Below are 11,637 nucleotides of genomic sequence, written 5' to 3' on the forward strand. Positions count from 1 at the left end.
TATAGTAGTTATATTCTTGTACATAGGAGCAGTATTATAGTAGTTATATTCTTGTACATAGGAGTAGTATTATAGTAGTTATAGTCTTGTACATAGGAGCAGTATTATAGTAGTTATATTCTTGTACATAGGAGGTAGTATTATAGTAGTTATATTCTTGTACATAGGAGTAGTATTATAGTAGTTATATTCTTGTACATAGTAGTATTATAGTAGTTATATTCTTGTACATAGGAGCAGTATTCTAGTAGTTATATTCTTGTACATAGGAGGTAGTATTATAGTAGTTATATTCTTGTACATAGGAGTAGTATTATAGTAGTTATATTCTTGTACATAGGAGGTAGTATTATAGTAGTTATATTCTTGTACATAGGAGTAGTATTATAGTAGTTATATTCTTGTACATAGGAGTAGTATTATAGTAGTTATATTCTTGTACATAGGAGCAGTATTATAGTAGTTATATTCTTGTACATAGGAGGTAGTATTATAGAAGTTATATTCTTGTACATAGGAGGTAGTATTATAGTAGTTATATTCTTGTACATAGGAGGTAGTATTATAGTAGTTATATTCTTGTACATAGGAGCAGTATTATAGTAGTGATATTCTTGTACATAGGAGGTAGTATTATAGTAGTTATATTCTTGTACATAGGAGCAGTATTATAGTAGTGATATTCTTGTATATAGGAGGTAGTATTATAGTAGTTATATTCTAGTACATAGGAGGTAGTATTATAGTAGTTATATTCTTGTACATAGGAGGTAGTATTATAGTAGTTATATTCTTGTACATAGGAGCAGTATTATAGTAGTTATATTCTTGTACATAGGAATAGTATTATAGTAGTTATATTCTTGTACATAGGAATAGTATTATAGTAGTTATATTCTTGTACATAGGAGTAGTATTTTAGTAGTTATATTCTTGTACATAGGAGGTAGTATTATAGTAGTTATATTCTTGTACATAGGAGCAGTATTATAGTAGTTATATTCATGTACATATGAGCAGTATTATAGTAGTTATATTCTTGTACATAGGAGTAGTATTATAGTAGTTATATTCTTGTACATAGGAGGTAGTATTATAGTAGTTATATTCTTGTACATAGGAGGTAGTATTATAGTAGTTATATTCTTGTACATAGGAGGTAGTATTATAGTAGTTATATTCTTGTACATAGGAGGTAGTATTATAGTAGTTATATTCTTGTACATAGGAGTAGTATTATAGTAGTTATATTCTTGTACATAGGAGGTAGTATTATAGTAGTTATATTCTTGTACATAGGAGCAGTATTATAGCAGTTACTAGCTGATACCCGCGACTTCGTCTGCGGTGATTGTAGCAGTGGGTATATACAGGCGTGGGTAAGGTTTTCGTACTGTGTATAAGGTATGGGATATGAAATGTAACTTTGTATCTTGTTTTTGCTGTAATTCAGAGAATCCGTGAGACTTTTGTGTTGAAGTTACTTTGTATTAGAGCTGCTATATATACGGTGTTGTGAGAAACTTTATATAGTGACTTTGGGACAGAAGTATTTGAAGTTAACCCTTTCCCGCCGATGGCATTTTTTGATTTTCGTTTTTGACTCCCCTCCTTCTAAACCCCATAACTTTTTTATTTCTCCGCTCCCAGAGTCATATGAGGTCTTAATTTTTCCTGGGACAAATTTTTCTTCATGATGCCACCATTATTTATTCTATATAATGTACTGGGAAGCAGGGAAAAAATTCAGAATGGGGTGGATTTGAAGAAAAAATGAATTTCTGCGACTTTCTTACGGGCTTTGGTTTTACGGCGTTCACTGTGCAACCAAAATGACCTGTCCCCTGTATTCTGTGTTTCGTTACGATTCCGGGGATACCAAATTTATATGGTTTTATTTACATTTTGACTCCTTTAAAAAATGCAAAACTGTTGAAAAAAATTATTTTTTGAAAAGTCGCCATATTCCGACAGCCGTAACTTTTTTATACGTGCGTGTACGGGGATGTATAGGGCGTTTTTTTTTTTTGCAGGACCGGGTGTACTTTGTAGTTCTAACATTTTCGGGAAATGTTATTGCTTTGATCACTTTTTATTCAAATTTTTATCAGAATCAAAACAGGGAAAAAATGGCGGTTTGGCACTTTTGACCATTTTTCCCTATACGGCGTTTACCGAACAGGAAAAATATTTTTATAGCTTTGTAGAGCGGGCGATTTCGGATGTGGGGATACTTTTATATGTGTTCTAGGGAAAGGGGGGTGATTTGAATTTTTAATCCTTTTTATTTATTTTTTTATATTTTTTTTACTTTTTTTAAAAAAAAAAATTTTTTTGCATTTATTAGACGCCTAGGGGTATTGACATGGGTGGGCGGTGTCGCAGATTGTCAGAGTGGTGGGGGTCGGCAAACATGGCTGCTCCGGAGCGTTAAAGAGAGCCTCCTGGAGTATCGTTAAGGTGAGGGGCAAAGTGGTAAAGTATATGTGAATGTGATTGTGTGGGGTTAGGGGCGAGGCTGCAGAGGGCAATATGAATTTTGTGGCTTGCTATGGTCCAAAGTGTGTGAGATTGCAGAGCTGGTGGTGTGAGTTTGGGGTTTGTGGGGGTCCTGGCCCAAACGTATGTGTGCTATTGTGACAAAAAGTAGGCTATTGCGCAATCGGATGTATTAACTATGATTGTGGAAAATTTCAGCCAAATTGGTGGAGCGGTTTTTCCGTGATTGAGGAACAAACATCCAAACTCACAAACCCACAAACTTTCACATTTATAATATTAATAGGATATTCTTTTACATAGGAGCAGTATTATAGTAGTTATATTCTTGTACATAGGAGTAGTATTATAGTAGTTGTATTCTTGTACATAGGAGGTAGTATTATAGTAGTTATATTCTTGTACATAGGAGTAGTATTATAGTAGTTATATTCTTGTACATAGGAGTAGTATTATAGTAGTTATATTCTTGTACATAGGAGTAGTATTATAGTAGTTATATTCTTGTACATAGGAGTAGTATTATAGTAGTTATATTCTTGTACATAGGAGTAGTATTATAGTAGTTATATTCTTGTACATAGTAGGCAGTATTATAGTAGTTATAGTCTTGTACATAGGAGTAGTATTATAGTAGTTATATTCTTGTACATAGGAGCAGTATTATAGTAGTTATATTCTTGTACATAGGAGTAGTATTATAGTAGTTATATTCTTGTACATAGGGGTAGTATTATAGTAGTTATATTCTTGTACATAGGGCAGTATTATAGTAGTTATATTCTTGTACATAGGAGTAGTATTATAGTAGTTATTTTCTTGTACATAGTGGGCAGTATTATAGTAGTTATATTCTTGTACACAGGAGTAGTATTATATTAGTTATATTGTTGTACATAGGAGCAGTATTATAGTAGTTATATTCTTGTACATAGGAGCAGTATTATAGTAGTTATATTCTTGTACATAGGAGGTAGTATTATAGTAGTTATATTCTTGTACATAGGAGTAGTATTATAGTAGTTATATTCTTGTACATAGGAGTAGTATTATAGTAGTTATAGTCTTGTACATAGGAGTAGTATTATAGTAGTTATATTCTTGTACATAGGAGTAGTATTATAGTAGTTATATTCTTGTACATAGGAGCAGTATTATAGTAGTTATATTCTTGTACATAGGAGGTAGTATTATAGTAGTTATATTCTTGTACATAGGAGCAGTATTATAGTAGTTATATTCTTGTACATAGGAGTAGTATTATAGTAGTTATAGTCTTGTACATAGGAGCAGTATTATAGTAGTTATATTCTTGTACATAGGAGTAGTATTATAGTAGTTATATTCTTGTACATAGGAGTAGTATTATAGTAGTTATATTCTTGTACATAGGAGGTAGTATTATAGTAGTTATATTCTTGTACATAGGAGTAGTATTATAGTAGTTATATTCTTGTACATAGGAGGTAGTATTATAGTAGTTATATTCTTGTACATAGGAGGTAGTATTATAGTAGTTATATTCTTGTACATAGGAGTAGTATTATAGTAGTTATATTCTTGTACATAGGAGGTAGTATTATAGTAGTTATATTCTTGTACATAGGAGGTAGTATTATAGTAGTTATATTCTTGTACATAGGAGTAGTATTATAGTAGTTATATTCTTGTACATAGGAGGTAGTATTATAGTAGTTATATTCTTGTACATAGGTGCAGTATTATAGTAGTTATATTCTTGTACATAGGAGGTAGTATTATAGTAGTTATATTCTTGTACATAGGAGGTAGTATTATAGTAGTTATATTCTTGTACATAGGAGCAGTATTATAGTAGTCTTAGTCTTGTACATAGGAGTAGTATTATAGTAGTTTGGTATATAGTTGTACTTATGGCAGTATATCTCAGTATACAGATAATAATGGTGTCCTTGTACTATAGTCGTGTCTCTCATGTCCGGCTGTCTCTCGATGTCTCGGGTTCGTTCACCTCTCTTGATAACCTCCTCAGTAATTCTCCTGGATCTCGCAGCCGTCACTCTCCAAAATGACACTTTTTACTTTCATTACTGTTCATAAACGCCAATATCCAGCAGTGACGGGGGGAGATTACTCCTGAGCCGCCGCTAAGCTCTCTCTATCTGAGCATAGAAGGGGGAGAAAGGTGCGGCAGAGGGACGTGTGCTGGAGGAGCAGAGATGTGTGCGCTCTCTCGGTGGGCGCAGACTCCGCTCTATATGTGTGAAGGAGCTTTAACTAAATTATTAGAAAACAATTTCATTATAAGACTTTTCTGAGCTGGAGACATCTATGAGAACATGAGCGGGACAGACTCCATTGCCTAAGTGAGACTCAGCGGAGTACCCCTATGCCACAGGATAGCCGATGCCAGCCACTGCGCCCCCTGCTGGTCTGTAGACATTTCTGGGGTGAATAACCATGAACCGCCTTTAATGTTCCATCAATAGATCCAGCCCAGGACCAGATTATACAACGGGCATAGACATTAGACTGACATGTAAGTGCAGTGGAGAACCCTCAGAAATCAACAGGGGGCGACAGTGGGCACAACAGAAAACATGAAACCTCCATCCTGAGGCATGATGGGAAAAAATAAAGGGACCTATTGTATAAATTGTGGGTGATTTATCCGTCTTTCCTTCTTTTTTTTTTTAGCCCTGCAATCCTACATTCGCTCTTATGCCACTTACCCCAAGGATCTGAAGCACATTTTCCATGTCCGCTCCCTACACCTGGGTCATGTATCCAAAAGTTTTGGCCTTAGAGATGCCCCACATAACCTCAGCCAACAGCTGGCAGGAAACTCTAAGAAGCAGAAGGCAATGAAGTCCAAGCGGTGAGACCCCAAGGGCATGATGACTATTACAGTGTATATTATACTCCAGAGCTGCGCTCACTATTCTGCTGGTACAGTCACTGTGTACATACATTACATTACTTATCCTGTATTATACTCCAGAGCTGTGCTCACTATTCTGCTGGTACAGTCACTGCGTACATACATTACATTACTTATCCTGTATTATACTCCAGAGCTGCGGTCACTATTCTGCTGGTACAGTCACTGTGTACATACATTACATTACTTATCCTGTATTATACTCCAGAGCGGTGCTCACTATTCTGCTGGTACAGTCACTGTGTACATACATTACATTACTTATCCTGTATTATACTCCAGAGCTGTGGTCACTATTCTGCTGGTACAGTCACTGTGTACATACATTACATTACTTATCCTGTATTATACTCCAGAGCTGCGGTCACTATTCTGCTGGTACAGTCACTGTGTACATACATTACATTACTTACCCTGTATTATACTCCAGAGCTGCACTCACTATTCTGCTGGTACAGTCACTGTGTACATACATTACATTACTTATCCTGTATTATACTCCAGAGCTGCACTCACTATTCTGCTGGTACAGTCACTGTGTACATACATTACATTACTTATCCTGTATTATACTCCAGAGCTGTGCTCACTATTCTGCTGGTGCAGTCAGAGTATAATACAGGATAAGTAATGTAATGTATGTACACAGTGACTGTAGCAGCAGAGTAGTTAACGCTGCTCTGGAGTATAATACAGGATAAGTAATGTAATGTATGTACACAGTGACTGTACCAGCAGAATAGTGAGCGCAGCTCTGGAGTATAATACAGGATAAGTAATGTAATGTATGTACACAGTGACTGTACCAGCAGAATAGTGAGCACAGCTCTGGATTATAATACAGGATAAGTAATGTAATGTATGTACACAGTGACTGCACCAGCAGAATAGTGAGCACAGCTCTGGAGTATAATACAGGATAAGTAATGTAATGTATGTACACAGTGACTGCACCAGCAGAATAGTGAGCACAGCTCTGGAGTATAATACAGGATAAGTAATGTAATGTATGTACACAGTGACTTCACCAGCAGAATAGTGAGTGCAGCTCTGGAGTATAATACAGGATAAGTAATGTAATGTATGTACACAGTGACTGTACCAGCAGAATAGTGAGTGCAGCTCTGGAGTATAATACAGGATAAGTAATGTAATGTATGTACACAGTGACTGTACCAGCAGAATAGTGAGCACAGCTCTGGAGTATAATACAGGATAAGTAATGTATGTACACAGTGACTTCACCAGCAGAATAGTGAGCGCAGCTCTGGAGTATAATACAGGATAAGTAATGTAATGTATGTACACAGTGACTGCACCAGCAGAATAGGGAGCGCAGCTCTGGAGTATAATACAGGATAAGTAATGTAATGTATGTACACAGTGACTGTACCAGCAGAATAGTGAGTGCAGCTCTGGAGTATAATACAGGATAAGTAATGTAATGTATGTACACAGTGACTGTACCAGCAGAATAGTGAGTGCAGCTCTGGAGTATAATACAGGATAAGTAATGTAATGTATGTACACAGTGACTGTACCAGCAGAATAGTGAGTGCAGCTCTGGAGTATAATACAGGATAAGTAATGTAATGTATGTACACAGTGACTTCACCAGCAGAATAGTGAGTGCAGCTCTGGAGTATAATACAGGATAAGTAATGTAATGTATGTACACAGTGACTGTACCAGCAGAATAGTGAGTGCAGCTCTGGAGTATAATACAGGATAAGTAATGTAATGTATGTACACAGTGACTTCACCAGCAGAATAGTGAGTGCAGCTCTGGAGTATAATACAGGATAAGTAATGTAATGTATGTACACAGTGACTGCATCAGCAGAATAGTGAGCGCAGCTCTGGAGTATAATACAGGATGTATCTTTGAATGCTTCTTTCTTTGCTGCTGAATTTTATGTGACAGTCTGTTTTCTAGTAATTCTTTATGACAACTTCAGGCCTTTCCTTGAGGTTGTCCGGCTTCACTTCTCCACCTTCCTGTCACATGAATCAATAGATTTAGGTACATGACCCTTTATCTTGTGCCATGATGGCTTTCTGTGTCCATTTGCCTTAGAGATTTTTTGATGTGAACATTTCTGGTCCGCTCTCTGTGCCCGGACATGTGGCCACTATTGCAGACCCCTGTGATCCTTACACTTCAGAGGGTCCCCCCTTGTATAAGTCCATATAACCACATTCTAGTCAGAGGTCATCACTGCCCGGTGCATTACCTGCGGTCCCCAGCAGAGGTCCTCGGTGGAGTGAGAATCGGTCAGGGGCTTCTGCCCCTTATTATTGGGATTGTACCAGTCTAGATTTAGGCGGGGAAGGAATGTTCCTTAAAAATGGAAATCTCTGTTTATTCTGATACAATTGGACCCCCCCATTGCTCACTGTACGCCCCTTTTGTCCCTAGACCCCCATATACCCTGCCATATGGGAACTACTAGTGGCTCATCCAGCAATATGGTGCCAGGCGCCCCCCACTCCACAGACAGGGGTGATCCATTGTCTCATTCCTGTGGCTCTGGAGGCAGATGGAGAATTGGTTGGGACCCCCTGAGCCCCCTCCCCCCTCCTCCGGCTTCTTCTGCCCCATGACTAGAAGGATTTGTCCGGGGCTTTTATGATGGGAAGAATAGTGTGATTAGCGGCTAAGTCGCGGGTTCCCTGGCATGGGGCGGCCGGAGCCTCGCCAGCCGCTGTCCTGACTGACGGCCACAGGCGTGTCACGCGATTATGCTGACAAGGAGTCGGGGTCTGCACACCTCTATTTTACTCTTTAGCCCAGGAGACGTCCCGGCTGCTGAGAACAAGAGCGGCTCCCGGTGTGCCGAAACGTGTCGCGCTCCGGAGCACAAAAGACCATTTACAGACCCTAAAGGATCATTAAGAGATCATTTAAGGGGATTTCAGTAGTTGTAAGCCCCCCTGCCGCCCCAGGAAAGCCGATATCCCATCAGGCAGTCTATAAAATAGCAATTACCTTCACTTCGACTCTGGGAAAGCTGGGTGATCACTAAAAGGGCCGGGTTGCCAGCTAGCCCCCCTTGCCAATCTTTCTTACTTCAGTCCTGGTTCCCCTCCTTTGCTGTTCTGGCTCTTGGTAAAGCTGGGTGACAATCTCTTGGACTCTCTGATGATCTTCTCCGGCCATTGGATGTTCTCTGGATGGCGCCATCTTGGTTTTGCACATATCTAGTTATTAAACAGATGGTGTCCCCTCTTTTTTCCATTTTTTTGGCAAAACCAGAGTATCTTGGAGACGGTCTGCGTCATTGTCTCGCTCTCCTAAAAGCAGGTTGACCGTGAAGGCCGGACGACAATAGGATCAGGCGGGCGCGGTGAGACCCCCGCAATAAGCCCATTTCATACCCTGTCAGGGCTGAAAAGGAAGCAGTTTAATACCCCAATTAAAAAGAGACTTGGGTGTCATGGCGGGGAGGGGGGCCGGGTGATCCGACAGTGTCCTATTAATGACCGTCCAGTGGGACCCTCTACCCCTAATGTGGTGGAGGTCTCAGAGTTCTTCCCAGACGCCGTGTCCGAGCACGTTAACATGTTACCAGCGTGCCGCAAACGCCGCCGGCGCCTCCCATGTCAATCATCCACACTTAACCCTATTAGGAGAGGCACGCAGCTACAAGGTCTGAGGTCAGCGTTGTATACATGTCCTGTAGGACTACAACTCCCAGCAGGTACGAGGGACGCTCCATAGTAAGGTCTGTCCAGCTCTGTATGTGTATATGTATCACCTGGAACTACAACTCCCAGCAGTTATGACGCTCCATAGTAAGGTCTGTCCAGCTCTGTGTATAATCACATAGATAGGCAGTGTCGCCATTCAGGGATGTGGGAAAGCTGGGTGACCATGTCTAGGGAAGTGTAGTGACCTTATGGAGTTCATCCAGCTTTCCCAGAAACAGACATTACTAAGGAACCACAGGACGGAATATAGCGCTTAGTAGATGGGCATAAGCCCTCCAACATCTCAGTAACTATAAGCCTCTCCGGCCATGTATTTCTGGGAAAGCTGGGTGGTCACCGCTGCCATGACACCTTCCAGTAGGGGTTGTCACCCAGCTTTCCAAAGTCTCCTAAAGGGAAAATACAGCAGCATGGAACTAGGGAGAATAATGCTGTATAATGTGGCAACTCTACCCACCGGGGTTCTGGGAAAGCTGTGTGACAACCTTGTGGAAGCTTCAGTGGGTAGTGATTGGCACCCAGCTTTCCCAGAAACTGATATAACCGAAAATGGGAATAGAATGTGTTAAAATTTGTCTGGGTAGAGTCTGGCTCAAGGTTTTAGGTTAGACCCTCGTACCGGGTCAGCGACCACCCTCAGGACAATCGTCATCTCTCTGTGACCTGCTCGTTCCTTGTTCACACTTGTAAGGTTCTTCACTACTAACAAGGTGATTAGACGGGTTGACCTTTGTCTTGACCTGACATCTGAGTACCAAACAGCCGTGCTCCCCTCCCAGCATGGCCGCCACCTCCGGTCGGGGGTCCTGAGCTGATAATTACAGGGGGATTAAGAAGGGATGGGCTACCTGTGTCAGGAGGGACTAGTAGTCCTCTGCAGCCCTCATCTGCTGTGCACTACAACACTCAGCATGCTCGGAGTCTCATCACTTGCTATGCACAGACTGGATGCTATTATATTGTGTATTTAGCAATTTCTGGGTCACGGGTAGAATGACAGAGCTGCAGTGTAGACTGACACTCTTTACTCATACACGTATATTTATTTGTCACACAGGACGGACAGACACAAGACGGTCACGAGGAAGCAGCGATTTTCAGATCTCCTAACCTCGGAGTATTCCAGCGGATTTCCTGCCAGACCCAAAAAAATGAAGACGCCTCAGAGTAACCATAAGGAGCCTTGAGTTGTGAGCGGCTGATGGAGAGCAAAAACATCTTCATCTTATCCTTTGTGTTGTTCTTAATTGTCCTTGTTCTGTTTCATGCACTAACTCTCTGCTCTGTCCATCCTGAGCCTCCTGGTTCATGAAGAGAATGCCAGCACTGCAGTGAAGACTGACACCTCTCTGAGTAATTAACACAGACATATTTTTTACCGTTCTTATCTCAAACACCCCCCTCCCCCCCAGACTGGTTTATCTTACTGATTCATCAGGACAGGGAGCTTCAGTACACAATACGGGACCAGATCTGGGGTGTGACTGAAGCCAAAGCTGTGCCGCTCAGGGTCGGAGAGAAGTTGGATCAATCATGGGACTTTTTTTCAGGGAAAATTTATCTGTAACGGACAAAGTTTTATTATTAAAAAAAGATAATTTTGTAAAGTTTCATTATTTTTTTATGTGATTGGAAAATCTGCTGAGAAATGGAGACAAATTAGAGGTGGAATCGAGTGTGGACCCCATGGGGGTGGGGAGGGGGCACATGGTGATGGTCACATTACTACGGCCGCCTCACCCCATGTCTATTCTACAGGTGGAATCGAGTGTGGGTCCTGTACTGTGTGATGTCGTCATTACCATGTATGGTAACCCTGTGGTGTGTGATGTCATCACTGATCATACTGATCCTGTGCCAAGTGATGTCATCATCTATAATGTCTACTGTGTTTCTGCACCATGTGATGACATGATCTGGGATGTAGACTGATCCTGTGCTGTATGATGTCATCATTGTGATGTATACTGATCCTGTGCAGTGTGATGTCATTATTGTGATGTAGACTGATCCTGTGATGTCATCATTGTGATGTATACTGATCCTGTGCAGTGTGATGTCATCATTGTGATGTATACTGATCCTGTGCAGTGTGATGTCATCATTGTGATGTATACTTATCCTGTGCTGTGTGATGTCATCATTGTGATGTATACTGATCCTGTGCTGTGTGATGTCATCATTGTGATGTAGACTGATCCTGTGCAGTGTGATGTCATTATTGTGATGTATACTGATCCTGTGCTGTGTGATGTCATCATTGTGATGTATACTGATCCTGTGCAGTGTGATGTCATTATTGTGATGTAGACTGATCCTGTGATGTCATCATTGTGATGTATACTGATCCTGTGCAGTGTGATGTCATCATTGTGATGTATACTGATCCTGTGCAGTGTGATGTCATCATTGTGATGTATACTTATCCTGTGCTGTGTGATGTCATCATTGTGATGTATACTGATCCTGTGCTGTGTGATGTCATCATTGTGATGTAGACTGATCCT

The 11,637-nt window shown here is 40.4% G+C and overlaps 1 protein-coding gene across 1 annotated transcript in view; it reads left to right on the forward strand.

Annotated features, from left to right (window-relative positions):
* DDX31 (DEAD-box helicase 31) overlaps positions 1 to 10,651 on the forward strand; it is a 34,642-nt gene extending 23,991 nt beyond the window's left edge. The window contains exons 19-20 of the mRNA XM_075260282.1: positions 5,176 to 5,356; positions 10,188 to 10,651. Of these exons, the coding sequence (XP_075116383.1) occupies positions 5,176 to 5,356; positions 10,188 to 10,317 (311 nt within the window). The 3' untranslated portion in view covers positions 10,318 to 10,651. The remainder of the gene's footprint in view (positions 1 to 5,175; positions 5,357 to 10,187) is intronic.
* Positions 10,652 to 11,637: the final 986 nt, after the last annotated feature.

Source organism: Leptodactylus fuscus, chromosome 11 (genome assembly GCF_031893055.1).
Source record: "Leptodactylus fuscus isolate aLepFus1 chromosome 11, aLepFus1.hap2, whole genome shotgun sequence".
Lineage (NCBI taxonomy): Eukaryota > Metazoa > Chordata > Amphibia > Anura > Leptodactylidae > Leptodactylus > Leptodactylus fuscus.